Source organism: Corylus avellana, chromosome 6 (genome assembly GCF_965113065.1).
Source record: "Corylus avellana chromosome 6, dhCorAvel1.hap1.2, whole genome shotgun sequence".
Taxonomy (NCBI): Eukaryota; Viridiplantae; Streptophyta; class Magnoliopsida; order Fagales; family Betulaceae; genus Corylus; species Corylus avellana.
In genome coordinates this window covers 11,121,951-11,149,740 of record NC_142495.1, presented here as the reverse complement: position 1 = coordinate 11,149,740, position 27,790 = coordinate 11,121,951, and the positions used below count along the sequence as shown (strand labels likewise).

The following is a 27,790-nucleotide window of genomic DNA, read 5'->3' as shown; positions in this document are numbered from 1 at the left end:
TAGAGATGATGCGATAATAGCAATTGACGAATTATATATTCAACTTGATGCAAGCATGTTTGCCAATGATAACTTGCCGGACGAGGACCATTATACAAACTTTGATGAGGAAGAGGAGTTATGTAGCGACAACGATATAGACTCTGAACACGAACAATCATCTTCAAGTAACAGTGATACAGATTCTGAATATGAATCTGATGATGAAATGTGTTGAACACATAAGCTCAAATTTGGTGTAAGTACAAAGTGTATTAGCATATTTAATGAAGTTGATTCTCTCTCTCTCTCCCTCTCTCTCTCTCTCTCTCTCTCTCTCTATATATATATATTGTGGTGTTTTTTTTTTTTTTACTAGCATGATTATTGTATGTTTGTCAAAAATATTGAACATGCTATATGGTTATAAATTGACTAATATAATTTTGTGGTTTTTGACTTGTTAGCAGATTGATCATAACAATGACAACAATAGGACGCAAACGTGTTCCAGCAGCACGAGGCCGAGGCCGAGGCCAAGGTCAAGGTCGGGGCCTTATTGACGAGCATGAGAGTCCGACTCTCAATTCTGGGTTTGGTGATACAGATATGCAAGTGTCGCCCTCGCCCCCCCTCCTCCTCGAGTCAGTGGATGGAAATCCTTCGCATGAGTCTAATAATCCTATTCACTCAGTGGCAGGATTGGATTCACAGGGAGCCGCCCCTACTGCATCTTGTAAGTTCATGAATTTTATGTTTATGAACTGGTATTTTTGTATTATTTTGGTTTGTTATAAACATTTGACAATATATTTTTCCAAATATAACTTACTACGTTACCATGTTTTGCGTAACAGCTACCACGTCTGTCAGAAGTGTAAGGGGTAAGGCCAAGTGTAAGAAGTTGAGTGACCACGTACTTAAGCATGGTCCCTTAGTGCTAAACATCCCAAATAGACGGGCACCTGTAGGCGAGAATGCATCATGGTTTGCAAGCAAGATTGGGGAGATTATTCGTAACATGTGCGAACTCCATCACGGTGAATGGAAAAAGGTCCCAGCTGAAGAAAAGAGCAAGTTGTTATTTCATGTTCAGGTATGAATATCAATGTAATGTTTAATAATATGTTTTGTATGGAAAATTAATGTGACACATTTTTTACCATTGTTTTCTTATCTATTATGTATCAGTCAAACTTCGCACTGAATATGGAACGATACGAGCACATCAAAGCTGTTGAACATAAATTGGGTCGTGCATATGCTAGGCTTCGTTCGAACTTGTATAGGGATCATTACAAGAAATATTTTGACGGCATTGATAAAGACGATGATGAGGGGATTGCCAAGGCTAAGGCTATTGGGAGGGAAAACGTTCCAGCAGGGTATGGTCCTCAACAGTGGAACCTAATATGTGACTCATTTGATGACGGTAAATGGAAGGTAAATATATATTATTATACTGATTAGAATATTCAAATTGATATAATTTGCATGCACTTGAAGACATTTTATGAATAATTGTGTTTTTTTTTTTTTCTTTCCAAATTTCATAGAAAAAGTCTGAACGAAATATAAAAAACAGAAGCAAATTGGAAACAAATCACACAGCTGGACTTGTTCATTTGTCAACGTCATTTACAAAAAGGTAAGTATCTCGTACCATAATTTAATGAAAGTAACGTTATTTAGTGTAAACTTTGATTATATGTATTATGTGTAGGAACAAGAAACAAAAGTGAAGCTTAATCCTGTTGAACTATATGAGGTTACCCATACAAGAAAAAATGATAAACAGTTTGTGAACGATAAATGCAAAAGTCTATATGTAAGTAACTGTTTACGCTCCGATCATTAAGTTGATTAGTGAAGAACATAAATAGTAAACTTGCATGAAGTATATGTTAAACTAAGGCCAACTATGACTTGTGCAGCTTCAAATGCAAGAATTAACAACCAGTGAGGCCTTAGAGGAAGGCAATGTGGAGGGAACAAGTGTGGATGACCGAATGCAAGAAATAGTCACACAAGTACTAGGGGGCCGACGAGCTGGGCACGTTAGAGGAATGGGATGCGGTCTTATTCCTACCCCTTTAAGAACTTCATCTCAAGCGTTCACCCACTTCGACAACCACGATGAGTGTAGGAAAAGACAAGAAGATACTCAAAGCGAGCTTCAACAGACTAGAATTGAACTTCATCAGTACAGGGAGAATTTGCAAGCCAACGTTGAGGAAACGAACAAATTGAAAGCCACTGTTGAGTTCTTAATGTCACGTATTGGAGGGTTAGTGAAACTCTACCTATGCATTAATTTTACAAAAACACACATACTAAGTAATCGTTAAAAAGCTTATTGATCATTATATGAAATTTTATTCTCTTAGGTCTGGAGGGAGCTTGCTTGGAGGTGCATCAAGTGAAGCCAACAATTGAGGGAGCTTTGGAATAACTTTATTTAGGATGTACTCTTTGATAGCATCTATTTGTGATATATTTATTGATACTATGTATTTGGATAGTTGTTGGTACTTTCTATTTGCTAATGTGTATTTGACTATTTGTTGATCGTGATCTGTTTGGTAATGTATATTTGTTGGTACTTTTTATTTGGTTTATATTATATTAAGATATTTGTAAAATTTTTGGTTCAACAACTTTTGAGTTAGTAAATCTCCCTTGACATGGTTATCAAGGTTAAAGAACTTTGAGTAAACAATGCAAGGGAGTAATAATATCTTTCTAAATTTTATTTTTAAGTGTATGCAGGATGACAAGAGTACAAGAAAGTTAAACCACCCAAGCAGGTTCTCGCTTTAATATATTTCATGAAGAAACACATTTTTAGTATCTCTTTCTCTATCATTTTGGGTTTCATTTTCATTGTCTTTGATATTATATATTGGTTCATTGTGGTAGATTACTCAAATTGCTTATGAGGATGAATTGGCAAGGAAGAGGATGCAGATAAGTACTTTATTTTGGGTTTTGGAATTTTGCTGCCCATGGATTGTAAAACATATATTTAATAGTTTTCTCCCTTGGCAGGTTTGGTTAATGGGGCAGTTCTCACATATTTTTTATGGTTTTGATGAGGTTAGTCATTTTGAGTTATGTTTCTTGTGGGCATTTAGATTAGTTTGATTATTTCATATATTAATTGATTCATCAAACAATGTTGTTGTGTACTTAAACATAAATGCAATGTTTCTTATAAAGGTACTCTACGTGCATTTTATTTGCCCATGCATGGAGTTATGTTTCTCCGGATAAGTTTTCCTGCTGAATTCTTTTAGTGTTGGTTTCTTCATAGTGAACTTTTTTTTTTTTTTGCCTCAATCTTGTTATTAGGCGCACAGTGCTTATCATGGTGTTGGCATTGTGAAATTGATGGGCCGTAGCAGTAGATATATAGCTATGCATGCATCCCTAGCTAGTGGACAAATTGACATATGTTTGATTCATGAGGTACTTATTACTAGCAATTAATTGGATAGTTATCTTTGTGAGCTGTTACTGATTCTACTGATATGCACATCTAAGGTATCTTTTAATTTGCACGGGCCTCATGGTGTTTTGAGTCATCTGAAATACCTGATTGAGACAAAGGGTTCGGCTGTTATTTGTGTCGCAGAGGGAGCACGACAGGTGAGTTAAGTAAGGAATTCATATTTTCGCTTTTGGGTTGAATACTATTAATTGATCAGGTGATTTAAATTGTGCAGTTCTTTTTTGGCTTCATGAAATACTGTGAAAAACTGCCTGTGTTCATTTCATTGCATTGCATAGATCTTATAACTTCTTCATTATATTTTTCCCCAAGATGAAGAGTAAAATTCAGTATGTCATTGTTTTTTGATGCAGAATTTTCTTCAGAAAACTAATGCTAAAGATGCGTCTGGGAACATTGTATTTGGAGATTTCGGTGTCCACATTCAACAAGAGGTTGGTGGTTGTATTTTGACTAATTTCATGTGGTCTTCATCTCTCCATGACTCTTGAGACAAGTTATGTGGGTTGATAAATAATGAGCTGACTCGAAGTCTAATTTTTAACATCAATTGATATGTGTTGCATGGATAAGAATGGACTGCAGTTTGGCCTTTTAGTTGTCATTTGTCAGAGATACAAATATGATATATTTAAGCCTTCAAGATCTTAATGAATTAGTGACTCTTTTTGCTAAGACTAGTTAGTTGACTTTTGATGTTATTTGTGTGAATTGTTCTTCACTTGAACTAGAAATCATTAGAAAACCTACTGATGCTGCGATCGATCGCACTCCGAGTGCGATCGATCGCAAATTTTCGAAAACCTACTGATGCTACGATCGATCGCACTCCAAGTGCGATCGATCCCAAATTTTCGAAAACCTACTGATGCTGCGATCGATCGCGTTTGGAGTGCGATCGATCTCAAATTTCCGAAAACCTACTGATGCTGCGATCGATCGCACACAAGTGTGCGATCGATCGCAGTTTTTTTTTTTTTTAAGACCATTAGGGTCGACAAATGTCAACCCTAATGGTCAACTATTAGCGTCCACTTTTGAAGTGGACGCTGATAGTCATTTTTTTTTTAAAATATTTTTGGACCATTAGCGTCCACAAATATGGACGCTAATGGTCGACTATTAGTGTCCACAAATGTGGACGCTAATGGTCGACTATTAGCGTCGACTAATTCTTTTGTGTACATCATCTTTAGAGTCAAAACATGCATCTTTTAGAGTCGATAAAGTGGACGCTAAAAGTTATCATTAGGGTCGACTCTAAGTAGACGCTGATAGTTAGTTTTTTTTTTAATTTTTTAGGACCATTAGCGTCCACAAAAGTGGACGCTAATGGTCAACTATCAGCGTCCACTTTGATTTGGACGCTAATAGTTATTATTATTTTTTTAAAAAAAAGGCCATTAGGGTCGATAAAGTCGACCCTAATGGTTAACTAAAAGTGGACGCTAATGCTTGACTATTAGGGTCGACTTTCGCTTCCGTTTACATCATCTTTAGGGTCTAAACATTGCGACTTTTAGGGGCGATAAAGTGGATGCTAAAAGTGATCATTAGGGTCGACTTTTAAGTGGACCCTGATAATCAGACAATTGATCATTAGGGTCGGACTATTAGCGTCGACACCTTTAGGGTCGAAAAGTGGACGCTGTTGCCAACAGCGTCCACTTTAGGGTCTTTAGGGGCGACTTAAAGTCGCCCCTAAAGACCTAATTTCTTGTAGTGAAAGTCTTTCTTTTTTTTTTCTTTTTTTTTTAATTTTTTTTTTTTTTTATGTTCCTCCTCTTGTTGTTTGACAAATTAGAGCTTAGAAAAATTTGTCATTCATCTCATATAAACTAAGAATAATTCTAGAAGTATTTTTGTGTCTTTCTTGTTTCCCTTCAAAAACAATTGTATAAAATATATAATTGTAGTTACTTGATATTATGAAGAACAACAATAAACGTAATAATTATTTTTTAGATCATTATCATTATTTATATGAATATGATCATATGATTTAAATTCAAATTGTTAAGTTTTTACTTACCATAAATTGTGATTATAATGTATAAATTATAAGAAGCATATTAGTTACTTAATTATTAATCATTTAATCTAATAGTAATACTCAAACTCTAAGTAATAAATTCATATGATCTAATGGTCGTATACTCATACTTAAATTTTATGATCATATTATCTTACAATTAATATTAATATTATCTTAGATCTAAGATCATGTCATACATCATATATGTTTTATAAAAATAAAGTATATAATTATAATGTATTAATTAAATAACACAATAACTTATGCAAATATACCATATGATTATATAATGATTAATGATTATGTGATATATACGATTCCAATTTCCAAAGTATAAACTATCTAATTATAATATTTGTATTAAATGACACAATAACTTGTGTGGTTGTACTATATGTTATATCATATGATAAAATGATTAATGATAATATCATATATTTCTTATATATATATTTCTTATATGTTTTTATATTAATATATGCATATATTATATATATAATATATATACACACATATACATAAATAACAAAAAAAAAAAACAAAGGTATATAATATATTTGTTATTATTGAGTAAATGAGTAATGTTGATTATATATTGTTATTTGTTACTTAATAAAAAATATACGAGCCGAGCTTAATAAGCGAGGCGAGCCTTATACGAGCCGAGCTCACGAGCTGCTCCCGAATTAGCCGAGTCGAGCCGAGCTTACTTCGTTTAATATTCGAGCTAGGATTTGTATTCACGAAGTGTTTCATTTAATATTCGAGTCGAGCACGAGCCGAGCTTATGAGAGTCGAGCCTAAACTTGCTCGCGAGACGCTTCGCTCACTTAACAGCCCTACATGCAAGACACCTTCACACCTTCCCCCAACACCTCCTCTCACAGCAAACACGTTTAATCTGATGTCAGACCCGTGATTGTGTGCTTTTTTGTCCTTATCAACCTTTATCAATCTTCGTGTGTGATTAGCTCACACAACCAATATTTCAATGAAAATAATGATTTATTTCATTTTTCCTCACCGGCCAGCAAGCAGAAACCAGCCTATAAATGAAAATTACAACTAGTGAGAAATAAGCAGAAGGTACTGAACAGAGATATGCTCCTTTGCATTCTCTGCACCATCTACTCACCATCTATGTGTCTTAATTTTATTTTATTATTATTATTATTTTTTTTTTTGAAAAAGTCTAGATGCACTCACATGAGATGGTGAGTAGATGGTCTTGAGAATGAAGAGAAGCATTCCTCAATGGTATATTATCGATAAGGACAAAAAAGTACATAGTGATCACAGTGGCGGAGCTACATGGAGGCAGAGGTGGCCACGGCCTCTACGTGAGATTTTTTTTTAAAAAAAAAAAAAAAAAAAAAAAAAAAAAATTCTATAGAAGCCTTTTCAAACTATTAAGAGAAAGGAAAAAATTCGCTTTTATCTCCGTAAAGTTTCAGGAGTTTTTTAATTTGAACACTAAAGTTTAAAAATTGGCAATGCATCCTTTAATGTTTCAAAAATTTTCAATTTAAATCTTCTGTTACTAATTTCCGTCAAATTAGACGGAAATCTATAAAATTACGTAATTACTCTCAGGCTTTTTTAAAAAAATTTCCGTCCAATTTAACGAAAATTAGTAATGGAAGATTTAAATTAAAAATTTTTAAAACATTAGGGGGTACATTGCCAATTTTTAAACTTTGAGGTTTAAATTGAAAAACACCTAAAAATTTAAGGGGTAAAAGGAATTTTCCCCTAAAAGAAAAATATATAAGCGGCCCCTACGTGAAATTTTTTAAAATTACTCCTTGACTTCTCAAATCTCCGCTCCAACCTTCTTTTTCCTTTCTTTTTCTCATTTTTCTTCTTTTTCCACCTTCTCCGCCAACTTCCTCTTTCTCTTTTTTATTTTTTTGTTTTATTTTTATTTTCTCCTTTCCCACCACTCACTTTGTTTTATATTATTTACTTTATTTCTTTGTCTCCCACTATCCACTCTCTTTCTTTTCTTTTTTTTTTTTTTTTTTTTTTTTTGAAAGATATAAAAAAGCCCCCCAAACTATCAGCTGTTTTCAATTTAGTCCCCTAAAATTTCAAAAGTGATAAAGTAGCCCTTCAAACTACCAAACTATTGTATTTTGGTCACTCTGCTAGTCAAAAGACGTCGTTTTGTTACGGGTAAGTTACTACAATGCCCTTTTATGAAAAAAAAAAAAAAAAAATTGGGAAAAATATAAAAAAGCCCCCAAACTACTAGCCCTTTTTCATTTTAGTCCCCTAATGTTCAAAATGTGATAAAGTAGCCCCCGAACTACCAAACAATTGCAATTTGGCCACTCCGTTAGTCATTAATGTCAAATATGATGAAAAATTCAAAACTACGTCATTTTGACAATGGTAAGTTACTAAAATGCCATTTTAGAAAAAAAAAAAAAAGTCATATTAAAACAAGCACGCAAAACGGCGCCATTTTCCTTGAAATTAGGGTTTCCTTACACTTACCAAAATGGCGTCGTTTTGGTAAGTGTTAGGAATTGAAATAAAAAATCTTAGACCCCATGCAGAAAAAACTTCAAACCCCAGTTTATCTCTCTCCCCCAAATCGCCGACCACCACGTCGTTCTATCTCCGGCAACCTTCTCCCTCAAGTGAAAAAAAATGCAACGCCCCTCTCTCTCTCTCTCTCTCTCTCTCTCTGTGTCAAAACCGGCTGCCTCTACCACCACCATCCATCACCGCCGGCCACACCATCTAGTAGCTACGAAACGCCACTGAAAAATTATTACCCATTGTAGAAATCAAACAAAAAAACCACGTTCGTAGATAAACAACACTGATCTGATAGCTATACCATACAATACAATAAAAAGATTGAGTTATGGGTAAGATTTACAGGCTGCCGGAGATAGAACGACGTGGTGGCCAGCGGTTTTGGGGAGAGAGATAAACTGGAGTTGGGGGTTTTTTCGTGGGTCACCTGCATGGGGTCTAGGGTTATTTCTTTTAATTCCTAACACTTACCAAAGCGGCGCCGTTTTGGTAAGTGTAAGGAAACCCTAATTTCAAGCAAAATGGAGCCTTGTTTTAATATGATTTTTTTTTTTCGAAATGGCATTTTGGTAACTTACCATTGCCCAAACTAATTTTAAATTTTTCATCATATTTGATGGCAATGACTAACGGAGTAGCCAAATTGCAACTGTTTGGTAGTTTCATGACTACTTTATCACTTTCTGAACATTAGGGGGCTAAAATAAAAACGGCTGGTAGTTTGGGGGGCTTTTTTATATTTTTCCCTTTTTTTTTTCCTCCCTTTCTCAAGCTTCCGGCTTCTTCTCTCCCTTTCTCTTCTCCCTCTCTCTCCCTCATTGGTTTAGTCCCTCTCAATTTCTCAAATCAAATACTCTCTCAAGTTTCGACTTTATTAAATTAGGGCTTTTGGTATGTAAATTTGATATTAGTTCATTGTCAATAAATTTGATATTAGTTAATTGGAGTTTGATCTTGGATTGCATCATCACATATAAGAATATAATGTTAATCAACAAGATGCAAAATAACTCAACGTATGTCACACTCTTTGAAGTTAGTACCCTAAGTTCAATTCTAATGGTCTTGTAATTTGAATATTTTTGTTATTAACTATTGAGAATATTAATTGTTAGAATTTAAACATTTAACTGAAAATTTTAATACACTTTTAAGATCAATTCATCATTGTATTTAAGTGCCAGCTATTAGAAAAAAAATAAAAAATTATAAAAAAGAAAATCCGCAGTGACCAGTACTCATGACCTCATTGAAGGTATTGTAGGAGATAATGATGTACAACATCGGATCCCTTTCTTTTCTTTTCTTCACTCGACTTCTCTTTTCCTTTATTTATTGCATTGAAGTTTGGGCCCCAAGTAATGACATTGTTGAAAAATCCAAGTTCATTCCGCGTTTAATTTTCCATACTTCTTAGCTGCTGACAAGATACTTCTTTTTGTGGTCGTGATGCACAAGTAATTGTCAAATGATATGATCCTATTCGGATCATCCCAATTATTCCCTATCACCAATTTGAACCGTTTATTTTTTTTATTCAACAGTTTACATTGGTTCATTTCATTTAGGCCTCGTTTGGTTCGCGGATTGTCTAGTCCATTGGAAAAGGATTAGCTACCACTGGGATTAGCTACCACTGGGAATAGATTAGCTAATCCTATTCTTTTGTTTGGTTGTAACACTGGAATAGACTACCTAATCCTATTCCTTCGTTTGGTACAGTGCAATATGTTGGTGAATGGAATTGTATTGTGATCTTATTTCCTAAAATACCCTTATAATATAAATACAATTTATATTATTAAGGACTTTCATTTTTTTTTTTTTTTTGAAACATAAACAATTTTACTATAATTTTTTTTTTTTTAGTTATGTCATGTATATATAATTTTATATATATATACACGCTTGAACAGGTATGAATAACCTGTGTTCAAGTGTGTGTGTATATATATCAGTGTGATTTTTAATTCAATTATATATATGTAACTAAATTAATTAAAAATCACACTAAGAAAGTATAGAGAAAGAGAGATGGAGAAACAGACTAAAAAATAAAAATAAACCCTAAACAGAATCAAAGAGAAACAATACAGAGAATCAAAAAAAATAAAAAAACAGAAGAAAAATAAAAAAAAACTCAAAAACGTTTTGGGTACATATATATACACACACACACGCTTGAACAGGTATGAATAACCTGTGTTCAAGCGTGTGTGTGTGTATATATATATACGCTTGAACACAGGTTGTACGCTTGAACATAGGTTATATATATATATATATATATATATATATATATATATATATAATTGAATTAAAAATCAAACTGAGAAAATATAGAGAAAGAGAGATGGAGAAACAGAATAAAAAAAAAATTAATTAATTTTTTTTTTTAAAAAAAAAAAAAGCCTAAACAGAATCAAAGAGAAACGATAAAAAAAAAATAAAAAATAAAAAATAAAAAAAAAACAGAGAAAAAAAAATCCAAGAAATAGAGAGAAAATGAAATAACCAAGAAATAAATAAGAGAAATCGAAGAGAAGAGAAGGGGAGAGAGATCGCTTGCGCAGAGAAGAGAGATCGTTGCTCTTTGAGAGATGGAGATCGTTTTGCAGAGTCTCCTTGAGAGATGTGGGTGCTAGAAGGGTGGGGTTTTTGTGGGCAATTTACACGATAATTTTAATCCCACAGGAAATGATTAGCTAAGCCACTCGTTTTTGAGTGGCTTAGCTAACCCCGTGTATATAGGATTAGTAATCCCATGGGAATAGCTATTCCCAGGAATAGAGTGTTACCAAACAAAGGACTAGCTATACCTAGTGTTAGCTAGTCCAATCCAAGGGTTTAATCCGCGAACCAAACGGGGCCTTAATGTATTTAGAAGGGTAATTTAGTCCATTTATTTTTTGGACAAAATGTTTTGGACAAGTATATCTTCCTAATTGCACTAAATAGATACTATTTATTTCAAGTGAAATTGAAAGGGTCCTCCCTCAACTCTTTTTTTTTTTTTTTTTTTTTTTTTTTTTGAATAGTATGGTGGTGAGTCTGCTCATACTCAGGCTCTGTAGCAGTTCTTATTTGTTTTCTCTTAACCGGTGGTGGAATAATTATCAAGTATATAGAAGAATTATCATTGATAGCAAAGGCAACGAAGGAGATAGTGTTTGAGAATGCACTTGTAGTGTCGATGAAAAAACCAAAAAAAACATTATTTAGCTGAGAAAGTTGTGATGGACTAGACAATTGTCAAAAACGTAATTCACCGGAATATGCTGCTGAATTAAAAACCATTGGATTAGTGATATTCAAAGAGTTCAATAAAGCATTGATCAAATTTGAATAGAATACTATTCATGACATTATTTTGTTAGAGCAACATGCTCTATTTTGTGGTTCTTGATGAGGAAAAATCAAATGTAAATTGCTTGAGTTGAACTTTCAGCACAGGCTGATTGCATCATTGGGTGTGTGTGAGCTAATCCAATACGTACGTGCAAGAATGAATAAATAAATGGTATTATTGATAAGGACGAAAAAGTACAGAGTCTGTACTCATTCATGATCATGACCTCTTTGCCCAGCTTAACAAAGATTGTCATGGCCATAGGAGGAGAAACGTATGTCGGATCCGTTTCTTTTCTTGACTTCCATTATTATAATTTTATAGGTTGAGGAGAGCACAATTTTGATTTACGAAATAATTGTATTGAAGCTTGGGTCGCAAGTACCGACAATATTGTTGAAAACTCCAAGTTCATTCATGGTTTAATTTTCCTTGCTCCTCACCTGCGGATAAGAAGAGAACAACAAAAGTGAAAAATAAGGAAAATGTCAGGATTACAAATAAATTATTTTTTTAAAAAAAAAAAATTATAACATAATATAACACAATATGATTAGGTTTCTCAAAAGTTAAATTTATCTTATTTTCAATCGTATTGTGCCATATTATGTTAAAAAAAATTAAAATTAAAAATTAAAAATTATAAAATTTACTTGTAAGCTTAGCATTTCTCGAAAAATAAAGATAAGTGAAAAGAAAGGGAGAAGCTTCTCTCTCTTTCCCAACAGCTAGCGGGAAGATGCAAAGGTTTTTTTTTTTTTTTTTTTGTGGGTGGGAGAAGGAAAAAGCCTCCCAATTTTGTAAAGAGCCACACGATGTTTCAAATATACTAAAGTAGTTCATCAAACTACCAAAGTGTGTCAAAAGGGCCATATCTTTTTTATATTCCTATAATACCCTTATTCTTTTAAAAACTAAAATTAAAAATTAAAAAAATAAAAACTAAGAAATTATTATTTAAAAAAAAAAAAGAAGGAAAGGGGTGACTGTCGGTTTGGCCAGCCACACGGTTTGATTTTTCATTTATCCATATTTTTAATACCACATGAGCGATTTGTAATTTAAACTATGACTAAATTTTTTATTTATTCCAAAAAAATTGTATTTATTCACCCTTTGTTTTTTTTGTTTTTTTTGTTTTTTAAAAAAAAAGGTTTCTCTCACCTATAAAAGGAGAGGGATTCATTGGACATTTTCTAATTCTGGGGAGTCAGACGCAGGTGCTAGAGCTGTTACAAATGCAAATTTTCTTTCTAGGGCACTAATATTATTTCGGGAGTCATGCTATCCGGCATCCTAGAGGCAGCTGAGCGTCATCCAACACTGACATTCCTACATCTTAATAAAAAAAATAAAAATAAAAAAGGAAATTAAAATTTTGTTGTCTTTTTTATTATTATTTATATAAAAAACACGTTTATATGAGAAGAAAGATTTTTGTTGCTTTTTTTTTTTCATCATTGGTGTTTGTGTTTATGTTTTTGCATTCTGTATGTTTGATGAAATTTTCATGAGAAAGAGCAAGTTTTTTGGGTTGTATCTTAAGATACTTTGAGTGATATTAGCTAAATTTTCATAAGCTAATATTTGGATTTAATGCCTCAAAACTCGTTTTTGGATTCAAAACTAAAACCTAGGGGTGGAATATTAACCCTTTAAAGATAATATCACTTTAAAGGGATTCGTTCATCCTAAATTTGGAGCTAATGCCTCAAAACGCTATATCGATTTTATATACTTTTGCTGGTACCAATTTCTGATCAGTGATTCGTGGAGGCCAATGAATTTGATATATAATTTGATCAATTTCTGATCAGTGATTCTCGGTTTTAAATTTGACAGACGCTTCCCCCCTTGTAACCTCTTTCCTCTTCAATTAAAAAAAATAATAAAAATGGCAGACGGTTGCTGACTCTCCTTGGCAACCGAAAATCTCTACTCTTATTTCGGTGGTGTTTCTCTTCAAGCTAGATGCACACCAATTCTTCACATTGTGATTTTTAATTTCATTATTTGTGTTTTGTTAGTGTTTAGCAGTTTGATTATTTTCATGAACATGAGTGGCTAATTAAGTCTCTAGTTAGGGTTAAGGGTGAAACTGAGTATTTTTATTATATATTTTTAAAACTATTTTATTAATTGTTCTTCATAAATTTATAATTAAATGTGGTCGATAATTTTATTTGAAAGTAGTTTCATGAGAACAAATTTATTTTAATGTTTTTTCATCATGTGTAAATGTAACAAGATTGACTACCTTTATTGTTGTAACACCCACACATTATCTAATGAAAAACAATTTGAAGAGTTACCTCTAACTCCTCTTTTATCAGATAAAAAATTTGTAGTGGAAAGTAAGTCTGACTTACAACTTTTTTTTTTTCTTTTTGGGGTACAAAAATGACATTACAAATACACAGTCAAAGCGCTAAGAACCATTAATAAACAACACTTGCAATGACCAAATGAATCACCCAATGACAATTAGATCTACAACTAATACGCCCATCTACAACACCAGCTACTCTGTAAAACAATGATGTTTTATAGGTGGAAAAGAAATTGCGTAAGTCCACAACTTAGTAAGGAAAATCGCCAACAATAGGTAATCCATACCGTGAGACCATGTTTTATGACAGTTATGAAAAAAAATGCACGGTATAAACATATTTCCATGCTTGAATAGTTTATTTATCACCCCTAATGCACCGTAAGGGTTGCTGCGACTGCTCACGGTTCCACTAGCCACTCTCAATGGACCCTAAGGGTGGCCACAACCACTCCCAATTGGCAGCAGGATGATCGCCACCACCTTCAATTGGCACCAAGGGTGTCATATCACTCTTGAGGCTTCTAGTTGGGATGACCATTATAAATTTTTTTTTTTAGGAAAAAAAATAATTATTTTTAAGAAGATTTTTTTATTTTTTTATTTAAGAAAACATAACTATTCCTCTCATTTTTTTTTTTTAGAATGATTAGTCTCATAAATAATAGAAATTATGAGAATGGCTATTCCATGTATGTCCCTATTCCAATCTACTAAGCAGGCCCTGAGAACAAGAGCTACGAACTTGGACACTTTACATATGGTTGTTAGGCTCGGCCCACTCCACATTTATTTGCCAATCATTCTGAACAGGCCTTACAGCGACAAAGTTTGCCTCCACTACAAACAAGTCCACTGAATAGATTTGTTTAGTCTCGAATTTTTTTTGCCTCTATTACGAAATTGACCATCTTAATCTTTTTATTTATTTAATTTTTTTGTTTTTCATACTTGGTCGTTATGTGTAAAGGGTCTATAGAGACCATAGAGACGATATATAGTAAACATCTTCTCTTCAAGTTCCTTGCGAGAAAACTACTTCAAATTTTTTTTTTTAATAAGATTTTGTAGCTCTTCTTTTATGAACTACTCTTTAAATGTACTTATTAATGAAGTTATCGAAAATTCAAATCAATCATATTTTGAAAATTCTGTACTATTTTTTTCTTTCCATAGCCTGCTGGTTTCCCTTATTTGAAATCTTAATGATACATTGTTTTTCATACAAAATATTGCAAGCTAATAACCATGGGTAAATGTATTTGGAGTGGAGGATAAGAAAATTTAAAGATTTTGAAGAGCATATTAGTAAGTGCATCGACATGAATTGAAAACCTTGTAGCATTTCACCAGATTGCAGATATCATGAGAAACTGAAACTGAATTAGAACATATATCCAATCCTTATTACTTTAATGCATCTTCTCAAGTACATAGTTTCGTACAAGTACTCTTGAGTTAAAAAATAATAATAATAATAATAATAATAATAATAATAATTGCCTGTGAGTCAATGGGTAGTGATATATTGCACGCCGGGCGTAAAAAAAATTTTTTATTATTTTATTATTTTAATTTTTTTAAAAAAAATTTATGCCCGGCGTGCACCACTGTTGATGCACGCCGGGTGTGCAGTATATCATAACCCGTGAGTCAATTAATCTCCCTTCACTTATGTTCAATAAGTGCTTTTAGATTGCAAGGCCATGTCACATCAAGATTTCCATTCCATAATAGCTTGGCTAGTTGCTTGTTATCTAAAAATCTTAATAGAGCGAGAACATTGCAAAAAATTGAAAATTCGATATCTTAAATTGAGAGTTTTTGAACATTAGGGAGAGTAATTTTGAAACGCATGAAAATTCAAAAAATTTTGTTAAGTTTTCCCTAAAAATAATAATAAGAGAAGAGCCGTAGCTACTTCTAGAGTCGATGAATGAAGATCGAGTTCAAGTGGTCCTTGCAGTAGGATATATACATGGATTAATGGTTTTATTCGTGCAAGAAAAAAAAAAAAAATATATATATATATATATATATAAATGAAGATTCTTGGGAGCCATCACCTCTTCTTTGTGTAACTTGTTTAATTACTTTCTATTTTTGATGAAACTTACAACAAAAATGAAAAGCCTCTCCATCCACGCCTTTCCTTTCTTGTATTTACCTTCAATCACACGGAAAGATGTTGATTTTGGGCTGCTGCCTTTATCTCTTATCTCTTAGGATTCATCTTTCCAAAATAATCTACCAAATTAATCAATGAGTTTGGTCCCATTTGCCAACTCATGACCAAATTCAGGCCATCTTGAGTTTTAAACGTTTCGACTTTCTAGTATTTTTATCCAAGTTGCTTAATTTCATTAGCTTAATTTTTCCAATTAATTACCAAGTGTGTAAAATGATTAGCTTTTGTCACTCCAAACATGGCTCCTTCTAAAAATTAATGAGTAGGGCTATTTAGTAGATTGGTATATGTTTGTCATACAACTGGAATGAAGTTGAAGTAATAATTAGTTCTTTTTTTTTTTTTTTAAAGCACTGATTCAAAAGTTGATTTTCACTACTACATCATCAAATTGTATAACAATCGTATAATAATCTACTAAACAGCATACAATTTAGATATTATTTCAAATAAATGTTAGGAGAAAGAGATATGAAAGAGAGGAACACTACAAGAAATGGCCTCATTAGCAGCGACCCATTGTCGCTGGGTCGCCACTAATGAGGCCATTGTCGCCGCTATTTTTTGGTTGGTAGTAATCCGACGGTAAGATCATTAGCGGCGACCTTTAGGGGTCGCCGTTAATGATCACTCAACAGTGGCGACACATGTCGCCGGTAATAATTTTTTTTTTTTTTGGCTGCAAATTTTTTTTAAAAAAATAACCCTAATGTCGCCACTATTGGTATATCATTAGTGTCGCCGCTATTGGTATATCATTAGAAAATAAAATAATAATAATAATAATAATAATAAAATAATAAAAAATAAAATTTAAAGATCAATAGCTACAACTTGGGAGTTGCCGCTAATGATATGAGAAAAAAAAAATTAAAAAGATCAATAGTGGTGACCTGGAGGTCGCTGCTAATTATATGGGGAAAAAAAGAATTAAAAAGATCAATAGTGGCGACCAAAAAAATGTTTTTGACGTGCCAATTTCTAACACATTAGAAATTACTGACGTGTCAAAATTGGCACATCAAAAAATTGGAAGTTTTGACACCTGCCTTTTTAAACTTTGATACACGTCAATACTGACACGTCAGAAAAGGTTTCTGACATGTCAGTGTGCTTGACACGTCAAAAACCTTTGGTCAAGAAAAAAATGTTTTTTTTTGTAGTGAAGCTCTAATACCAGTTTGTTAAGATAAAATAATTATAGGATCCCCAATGAAGCAGAAAAATAACAGAATAGTAAAATAACAATCAGTCACACAGGACACCAAGATTTAAGTGGTTCGCTTTATAAGCCTACATCCACTGGCGGAAACGATTCATGAGAAATTCACTAACAAAAGGTGGAGTACAAAGGGTAATACAAATAAACCACTCAAACCCAAAAGCCCCAATACACCCAAGCTCACAAATACACAAAAGAGAATTAAATACAAAAGAGAAATATTCTCTAAATTCTCTAAAGTTTGCTGTCTTTTCTCTTTTATCTTTTCTCTCAAAACAAGGCTGCTTTGTTGCTGTCTCTCCACACTTCAAATGGCCGAATGGCGAAGTCACTTATATAAAATGGCTGTCGGCAAAAAATTTCATGGCAAAGGAAGCAAGATACTTCCTCTCAAAGAAATTAGCTGTGTGAGACAAAATCTATGAGAAAAGGAAAAAAGCAAGTCATACAAGTTGGTGTTGGAAATTAAACAAATCAAAACGTGAGAGTTTTTTCTAAATGGTAGAAGTTATAAGTTCTTTTAATTAATAAGGGACTTTAGTTTTTTCTAAACTCATGTGTGTATTTAATTATGAACTGAAGTCTTAGCTTAGAGATGAGTTTTTGTTATTTATTACAATAAATATGGAGAAGTAAAAGCATTGTAAGTTAGTCTATGAATGCCTCTATTTATAGGCATCGTAAGATGTATTTTCACACAAGTGAAATTGAAGAAGACTTCCTCCACTCTTCTCTAGCCTAATTTTGTTCTTTGTCTTTAGTAATAAGAGAGAGAGAGAGAGAGAGAGAGAGAGAGAGAAATAGAAAGGTAACTAGTTTGTAAACTAGTATTTTATCTTTTAAATTGGCATCAGAGCTCAGTTGTGCCAATTCCTATTTTGTCCCTTCTAGAAATGGGTTCCAACATAGTCCAGCAACAAATCCCTAGATTATCAAAAGATAACTATGGATCATGGTCTATCCAAATGAGAGCCCTGTTTGGGTTTCAAGATCTGTGGGAAGTCATTGCCGACGAATTTACGGAACCCACTGAGGAGTAGGAAGCTGAATACACAGCAGATGAGAAGAAGATTCTTAAGGAGCAAAGGAAGAAGGATAAAAATGCCTTGTTTCTACTCTATCAAGCATTGGACGAGTCTACCTTTGAGAAAATTGCCGAAGTAATGACAAGTAAACAAGCATGGGAGATTCTAGCTTCTATCTTCAAAGGAGATGAACGGGTGAAATGGGTCAGTCTCCAATCATTACAGGGCGAGTTCAAGGCTCTTTACATAAAGGATGGAGAATCGGTGTCTGATTATTTCTCACGATTACTGGTAATCGTGAATGGTTTGAAAAGAAACAATGAGAAGGTCAATGACATCCAAGTCGTCGAAAAGGCACTTCGATCCCTTTCCTCTAAATTTGAACATGTAGTTGTAGCTATCGAAGAGTCTAAGGACTTGGAGAAGCTAACAATTGAGGAGTTGTTGGGTTTATTACAAGTACATGAGCAACTAATGCAGAAGAATGCTAGTTCTGGTGTATTGGAATAAGCACTAGAGTCAAAACTGACTCTAAATGATCAAGGCAAATTCAGCTCTTACCGTGGTCGTGGTAGAGGCCGGGGGCATGGTATTTTCCAACAACCACGTCGAAGTCAGCAGGAGACTCAAAGCTTCAGAAATCGGGGAGACGAGGAGGCTACCGAGAAAGAGGAAGATCCACATATGGACGTGGAAACTCCAAGAATATCCAATGCTACAACTGCATGAAGTTTGGACATTATGCCTCGGATTGTTGGCACAAAGATGATGAACAAGCAAATGTTGCAGAAGCAACAAATGAGGTTCATAGTGATTCTATTTTACTTCTCGCTCATGATGTTTTAGATTCACAAAATGAGATTTGGTACCTCGATTCTGGCGCAAGTAATCATATGTGTGGGAAGAAAGATTTGTTCGTAGAACTCACAGAAGGAGTTCACAGAAATGTGAACTTTGGGGACTCTTTCAAACTCTTAGTTGAAGGCAAAGGGAAGATAAAAATATGTAAAAATGATGGTAAGAAAGGGTACATTTCTGATGTTTATTATGTGTCTAACATGAAAAGCAATATTGTTAGTATCAGGCAGCTGCTCGAGAAGGGACACCATACATATGGAGAACTAATCTCTCATTTTGAGAGATACACGTGGAGGAATTGTGGCTCATGTTCCAATGACCAATAATCGCATGTTCCCGTTACATCTTAACATAAAGTCTAATAAGTGCTTCTATGGACTTAAGGAAAATGAGTCATGGAAGTGGCATCTTCGCTTTGGCCATCTACATTTTAGTGGCTTAAAGCTATTATCTTCATTTGGCATGGTGCATGGGGTTACCAGTGATCGAGTCAACAAGCAACGTTTGTGAAGGATGTATACTTGGCAAGCCAGCACGACTTCCTTTTCCTAGTGGCAAATCTTGGAGAGTAACATCACCATTGCAATTGGTTCACACCAACATATGTGAAAAGTAAACAAATCAAAACGTGAGAGTTTTTTTCTAAATGGTAGAAGTTATAAGTTCTTTTAATTAATAAAGGACTTTAGTTTTTCTAAACTCATGTATTTATTTAATTCTCAACTGAAGTCTTAGTTTAGAGATGAGTTTTTGTTATTTATTACAATAAATATGGAGAAGTAAAAGTCGTGTAAGTTAGTCTTTGAATGCCTCTATTTATAGGCTTCGTAAGATGTATTTTCATACAAATGAAATTGAAGACTTCCTCCACTCTTCTCTAGTCTTATTTTGTTCTTTGTCTTTAGTAATAAAAGAGATAGAGAGAAAGAGAAATAGAAAGGTAACTAGTTTGTAAACTAGTATTTTATCTTTCAGTTGGGGCCCACGATCACACTTGAGAAAATCAAGTCACCTATTGATGTGGCATTTTTGTGATCAAAAATATCAATTATAAAAATAACCACTCGCAATAAAACGAATATTTGTAGGATACGGCTATAGAGAGGGTGTCGAACCTCAAGGATTGCAAGGGTTTTGTTATCAAATTCGAAAAATCAAAATTAACTTAATTAAAAAGAGAATTGATTTGATTTTCTTTAAAACTAAAGCGCATAAAAATAAAATAGATTTAAAATAAGAGAGAGTGTAGGATATTGACTTCACCTCTATCCGCACAACAATGGCTAATCATAATTAATCCCAAAAATTTATTCTATGTATGTTATAAATAGACAAGAAACTACCTTATTAAAGAATAAGCATAATCTATCTTCAGTTGGCACGGATCGTCCACCTAACCACTAAGATGCGGTACGACCTGTCTTCCCTAGATATAAATTATCAAATTCTTTAACAGGATATGTACAATCAATGAATAAGTATAACTCATCTTCGGTTGGCACGAACTGTCTACCTAAATTACACTAAACTAAGGTGTAGTACAATCTGTCTTCCATAGGCATGGCCTATCAAATCCTATTGATCATATGTTAATTAAACCCATTGTATAACCATCATCCTCATAATCACAGAAAACAAGAATAATTTGATTTCAATAAAAGTAAAATACTTTCTAGGACAAGAAAAGAATTTCACAAATATTGATTTTGAAATTTAAGAACAATTGCATTTAATTATTAAGAACATAATCAAAAGGTTGCAATTCTCATAGTTATACAATCAACATGCATAAATTGAAAATCTAGAAATTAAATACAATCAAACAATTGTGCTTGGATAGGGTTACATCAACACCCCGCTCATGATTTTTTAAGCTCCAAAGACAATTTTCTGATTTCTAGCTCTAGGAAGCAGTGTGTCTTTTTTCTCAATGCTTAGAGCTTATTTATAGGGATTAGGAGAACCCTAGAAGCCCTAAGAATCCCAGAAAAATTGTAATTCAGTCTCCCAATTGGATTAGGAGACCTAGAAAAACTTTCCTTCTTAATTTTGGACTCCCTTTTGTCTTTGTCGCGTGTGTGCACTCGAGCGTACTGTAGCTATAGTAACGTGCTACAGTACTTGAAATGCATTTTGAACCCAAAATCAATGATTTTCTTGTATCTTTATTAAACAGCTGAAAACACAAAAACAAAACAAAATCAAACAGATAATAACGCTAAGGAATCAACATATGCAAATTAAGGGGCTTGAATGTGCAACATTCAGCGCTTATCACCTACTCTACAATCTCCTCTCTCCACAACTTGGAACTCCTCTGTATGGACCAGTTCCAAAAGTAATTCCTCTGTAATAAATTTTTTATTACACAAGCTTATAATAAAAAAATAAAAATTAAAAAAATTGGTATTTTAGAAATTTTGATAAGATTTAACGAAAAATCTTAATAGAGTGTGGACATTGCAAAAAATTGAAAGTTCAATACCCTAAATTGAAAGTTTTTAAATATTAAATAGTGTAATTTCAAAATGCGTAAAAATTCAAGAAATTTTTGTTAAGTTTTCCCTAAAAGTAATAATAAGAGAAGAGATGTAGCTACTTCTAAAATCAATGAATGAAGATCGATTTCAACTGTTCAAGTGGTCCTTGCAGTAGGATAGATGGATTAATGGGTTAAGATTTCAGGTCCTACCAGTTTTATTCGTGCAAGAAAAAAATATATAAATAAATGAAGATTGATGGGAGCCGTCACCTCTTCGTTGTGCAATTTGCTTAATTACTTTCTATTTTGATGAAACTTACAACAAAAATGAAAACAATGTGAGTACTATTAACCAGACAGGGAAAAGCCTCTCCATCCACGCCTTTCTTTTCTTGTATTTACCTTCAATCACACGGAAATTAAAGATGTTGATTTTGGGCTGCTGCCTTATCTCTTATCTCTTAGGCTTCATCTTTCCAAAATAATCTACCAAATTAATCAATGAGTTTGGTCCCATTTTCCAACTCATGACCAAATTCAGGCCATCTTGAGTTTTATACGTTTCTACTTTCTATATGTTTTATCCAAGTTGCCTAATTTCATTAGCTTAATTTTTTCAATTAATCACCAAGTGTGTAAAATGATTAGCTTTTATCACTCCAAACACGGCTCCTCCTAAAAAAGTAACAAGTAATGTTATTTAGTAGATTGGTATACGACTGTCATATAATTGGAATGAGTTTGAAGTAAAAATTAGTCTTTTTCTAAAAAGCGCTGATTCAAAAGCTGATTTTCACTACCACATCATCAAATTGTATAACAATCGTATAATAGTCCACTAAATATCATTACAATTTAGATATTATTTCAAATAAATGTTAGGATAAAGAGAGGAAGAGAAAACCATTTGTTTTTTATAAAACAAAATAAGGATAAAGGAAGTTGAAGTGCTACCCAAAGCTTCCATTGGCTTTCCATTGGTTTAGTTTAGGGAACAGACCAAGAGAGTGTGTTGCATGTGAGTTTTTAAGAATTTTCCTACATTTAAGAAAGAGAATGCAATTTAGCAAGTTTGCTGCTAATGCTCTTCACTAGAAAAAATTCACTCATTAGCAACGACAAAATGTTGCAGTTAAAAGTCTAGTAGTTGACGCTAATTGTCTTTAGCGTGAACATGTCAACACTAATGATGTTGACACTAAATTTGGGCACTAATGCTAGTGATCGACTATTAACGGTCACTAATGCTAATAATCTACAATGGGTGGTCAGAGTGGTTGGCCACTCCAACCAGAAGCGCAACTAAAAGTGATGTGACCACCCGTGGCACCAATAGTGGGTGGTTGTTGCCACCTCCTAGCAAATTTGACACGTAACAAAAACCATTACTACTCACATTTTCACTTTCTTATACTTATTTATTCACATCTATATGTGGCTTTTAAAACTACTGTTAGATTGAAAATTCAATAAAAAACTATTTCAAATCAAAGGTGGTTTTAAAAACTAGATATGAATGTAGAAAAAAAATGAGTATAAAAAAAGTTGAGAGTGTGTATAGCATGTGATTGTGTGTTTTTTTGTCCTTATTAACCTACCATTTATTAAATCTTGAACGTGTGTGATTAGCTCACACAACCAATAATTCAATGAAAATAAAGATTTAATTTCATTTTTCCTCACTGGCCAGCAAGCACAAACCAGCTGCCTATAAATGAAAATTACAACTAGTGAGAAATTAGCAGAAGGTACTGAACATGTTTTAACATGATGGGTTTAAGGTTCCATTTCCGTTTCTTGGTTTTGTGTGCATGCCTTATTCTCCCAATTACCCAATGCCTTGCTCACACCTGTCTGCCGGAGGAACATGCTGCCCTGTTCATTTTCGGGGATTCATTATTTGATGCCGGAAACAATAACTATATCAACGCCACCACTAATTTTCCGGCAAATGTTTGGCCATATGGGGAAACGTTCTTCAAGTACCCAACTGGGAGAGCTTCTAATGGCCGTCTAATTCCAGATTTCATAGGTAAGATATAGTTACAGCCGGGTTTCTTTCTTTATTGCACAATTGACTTTTGAAACATTATATATTGTTGCAGCTGAGTATGCAAAGTTGCCATTCATTCTACCGTATCTACATCCTGGTTATCCTCGATATACTGATGGGGCTAACTTTGCATCAGGAGGTGCTGGTGCTCTTTTTGAAAATAGCTCTCGTCGAGGATGGGTATGTGTATTTCTATATCTAATTATCAAGTATTTTCACCTGATGGCAGCGCATTAATTGATTCTATTTGCACTTGTTTTTTTGTTTTTTGTTTGTTTGTTTTTTTTTTTTTTTTTTTTTTTCGGGGGGTCTTCGTCATTATCAGGTGATAGACCTAAACACTCAACTTAAATATTTCAAGAACATGGAGACGGTGTTGACGCGTACACTTGGTGAAGCACAAACAAAGAAATTGTTGTCCAGAGCTGTTTACTTATTTAGCATTGGAACCAACGATTACGCAGCCCCTTTCAGTACAAACTCCAGCCTGCTTCGATTTTCCACGCATGAAGAATATGTAGATATGGTGATTGGCAACTTCACAACTGTGATCAAAGTAATAATAGTAGCCTATTGTTGAATCCAAAATTTAAAACATACTTGATTTTGATTATTCTTGGTTTTCATTTCTAAAGCGTTTTGTAATTATATTTTGTTATGTCAGGAAATACATAGGAAAGGAGGAAGGAAATTTGGGTTTCTAAACTTGCCACCAGCGGGTTGTTTTCCATCTACGAAAGCAACAATGCCACAAAATAGTGAGGAAATTACAGCACTGGTTAAACGGCATAATAAAGCACTCTCTCATGCCCTCCAGATCCTCGCGAGCCAGCTGGAAGGATTCAAATATTCATATACCAATCTCTACAATTTTATCACCGAAAGAATGAATAACCCTTCAAAATATGGTATGTAATAGCCATTTTCATTTTCAGAATATAATTTTTTTAATCATAGATTAAAAGCATTTGTAATTTACCTTTTCTATGAAGGTTTCAAAGAAGGGAAGATGGGATGTTGTGGAAGTGGTCCATACAGAGGAATTCAAAGTTGTGGAAGGAAGAGATCAATCAATGATCAGTATGAATTATGTGGGAACCCCAGTGAATATCTGTTTTTTGACTCTGCTCATCCATCTGAAAAGGCTAACGAGCAACTAGCCAAACTATTATGGAATGGAAATCTTGATGTCACATGGCCTTACAATCTAAAAGCACTATTTGGACAGAAGCAAAGGGAGATTAATTAACCCACAGGCAATTACGCATTATGCTTACTGCACTTGCCTTGCTTGTATGCTCAAGATTTTGAACTAAACTATGCATTTTCGAAGATGCATTAAAGTAATAAGGATTGAATGTTCTAATTTTGTTCCAGTTTCTAATGATATCTGCACTCTGGTGAAATGCTACAAGGTTTTCAATTCATGTCGATGCTATTCAAATCCTTTAAATTTTCTTTTCCTTTATTCCAAATACATTTACCCACAGTACGGAATAGGCTTACAAATATTTTGTATGAAATCTACTTTTTGCTAATTTCTCATTTGTTGCGATTTTCAACAAAAGTGAATAATAAAGATAAGGGGGAATTGATCCCTTAAAGACTCTTCTAAATTTTTCTTAAATATAGAAAATCAAGTAATTTTTTTTATTTCACTTATTAGCGGCAACATTAAAGTCTAATAGTCAAAGCTATTGGTCTTTAGCGGCAACATGTCGACGCTAATATTCAGTCACAAATACTCATGATAGACTATTAGCACGGACTTTTGTGTAGACACTAATGATGACCCAATAGTGACGATAAATGTTACCACTAATAATATTTAGAGTCAATCAACGCTATTGAAAATAGAACCCAAAATTAAAATGTCTCACTAATAGTCAATTATTAGCATCGACTCTAAACTAACACTAATGCCCTAAAAAACTAAAAAATAAAAATAATGTTGTCAGCGTCGACAAGCCAAGTCAACGCTGATAATTGGCAATGTTATACATCATACTTGACTATCTTGGGCTATTCTTGGCTGTATGGTTTTTTTTTTTTTTTTTTTAATAGCAAAAAAAAAAAAAAAAAAAAAGCCAAAAACAATCATTTCTAATGCAATTTTCTTGGGCCAAACTACCAACGCCTATTTTAAAAATAAAAAAAATAAAAAAATAAAAAAACAACGCCTAATATTAAGATGTCACTCTTCGCAATTTCAGTATATATATATATATATATATATATATATATATATGTGTGTGTGTGTGTGTGTGTGAAAGAGAGAGAGAGAGAGAGATTAGATTAGAGATGACAACACTCAAGTCTATGCATATTTTAGGAGCCTAGTGGGAAAGAACTTTAGAAGTCTTTTATTTTTCATATGCATTTATAAGAGCATTCCTAGCAATCTCATCAAATTTTATTCTCCAAAATAATCAAAAATACACTTTTGATTATTTTAACAACTCCCCTTTTTAGAGCACCCACAGCAGCCTCACTATTTTAACAATCCACTTTTACTATTCTATTTTAAATATTTGTTTATTTTTAGGAAAAAAGAGAGAGAGAGAAACAAAAAGCAAAAAAGAAGAGAGAAATAGGTTGTTTAATCAATAAGTGAGTGAACAATAATTTTTATATTTGATGAGTACTGTTCACTTCACTACTTTTTTTTTTTTTTTTTTGTTAAAATAATGATTCTGAAAAGTGAAAATTTAAGCTACTTTTGTTAAATTGCCTCACCAAAATAACCAAAAAATAATTTTAGTGAGGCTGCAAGGAGTGCTCTAAGTGTTTCTTTAAAGACATCATATAGTTAATAAAATAATCAATGCATAATTTATCAAAAGTTTACCTTTGTTATTAGGAGTAGTGGGGGAGATAAATAGGGGCGGGCAGGGACGCCCACTCCCACAAAAATTTTGAAAAAAATTTCTACATGTTGATTTTTTTAGTGTTTTTAAGCCTTTAGCCCATATTCCCCTTCCTCCTAGCTCCTACTACTCCTATTCCTGTCTTCCGCTCACGCCCATAACAAATGAGAGCTGACGGTTGAACCTGCAAAAAGTAGAAAAACAGATGTAGCTTGTGAAATGAAAGAAGATGAGGAACGACCGGAACATCCAAAACACCTCAGCCGTGAACCTACAATCCAAGCCAAAGAAAAAAAAAAGAAGTAAAAAGCAGTGAACTTACTATCTTCAATACCTTGGGTCTGGAGAAGGCAAAATGAAAGAAGAAAAAACCAACTATTTGGCCCATAGTTGGCCCATTATTTGTATTTGGCATTTGTGGTATTGTTTCAAACCCATGCCTATTTCAGCCCATAGTTAGCTTGTTGGCCAATAGTTGGTCCCATGTATTTTTGCATTTATGGGATTGTTTAAAACTCAAACCCGGCCTTTGTAGTATTGTTTTAAACCAAGACTTATTTCAGCTCATTGTTGGCTTTCATCATATTTGGCTTATAATTAGCCCATTATTTTTAATTTGGCATTTGTGGCATTGCACATGCCCTTTTTTGCCCATAACTGGCTTTCATGTAAGGCCCATTATTGGCCCATTCTGGCCAAAGTTGCCAATGTTCAAGAACCACCTATGCTTCCAATCCGGCGCCATCAACTTCAGTGCTAAGTGTTGAGAAAGCCTCACATAAATAAGCCTAAGGCTTATCCCACATTGGAAAACATGAATTCCCTCTCCCTTTCAACTTCTATATAATGTAGTTCTCATGTACAACATTTTCACTCAATAAAAATAAGATGTAGCCTACAGGGCTTTAGTGTGTAGATGTAGGTCTTAAATCGAACCACCTTAAATCTTGTGTCTCTTGTGTATTATTTTTACTTTATAATTTCTTACAGTCACGTGGGTGCTACTAGCTACGGTCTGACAATGATGAAATGGAGTAAATATGCCAACTGTGAGAGGCTTTTAAAGGGCACGTAGATGAAAAATGATACATTTGCTGCCCATAAAAAAAAAAAACAAATTGATGCTTGTGTTGTTCACTGATTATTTTTAACACGTATAAATAATTACGGGTGCAATTGCGAATAGTCTGGGCTTAGAGGAGCAATACTTTTTTTGGGATGTTCAAAATAAAGAACATATACATATTGGTTTTGAGGAATGTTACATTTTTCAAAAAAAAAAAAAAATTAAAATTAAAATTTACTTTCTAAATAATATGTCAAAATTCTATGAGATAATGGCACA

The 27,790-nt window shown here is 33.4% G+C and overlaps 1 protein-coding gene across 2 annotated transcripts; it reads left to right on the top strand.

Annotated features, from left to right (window-relative positions):
- The first annotated feature begins 23,210 nt into the window (after positions 1–23,210).
- LOC132187651 (GDSL esterase/lipase 1-like) lies at positions 23,211–25,005 on the top strand. Of its 2 annotated transcripts, none has more exons than XM_059602038.2 (5): positions 23,211–23,557; positions 23,631–23,758; positions 23,904–24,134; positions 24,243–24,486; positions 24,571–25,005. In XM_059602038.2, exons 1-5 carry the CDS (start codon positions 23,293–23,295, stop codon positions 24,825–24,827), a joined length of 1,125 nt encoding a protein of 374 aa, XP_059458021.2. In that variant the 5' UTR covers positions 23,211–23,292; the 3' UTR covers positions 24,828–25,005. The 2 variants fall into 2 exon arrangements, with proteins under 2 accessions (XP_059458021.2, XP_059458022.2); XM_059602039.2 differs by having other exon boundaries at positions 23,212–23,557; positions 23,715–23,758.
- Positions 25,006–27,790: the final 2,785 nt, after the last annotated feature.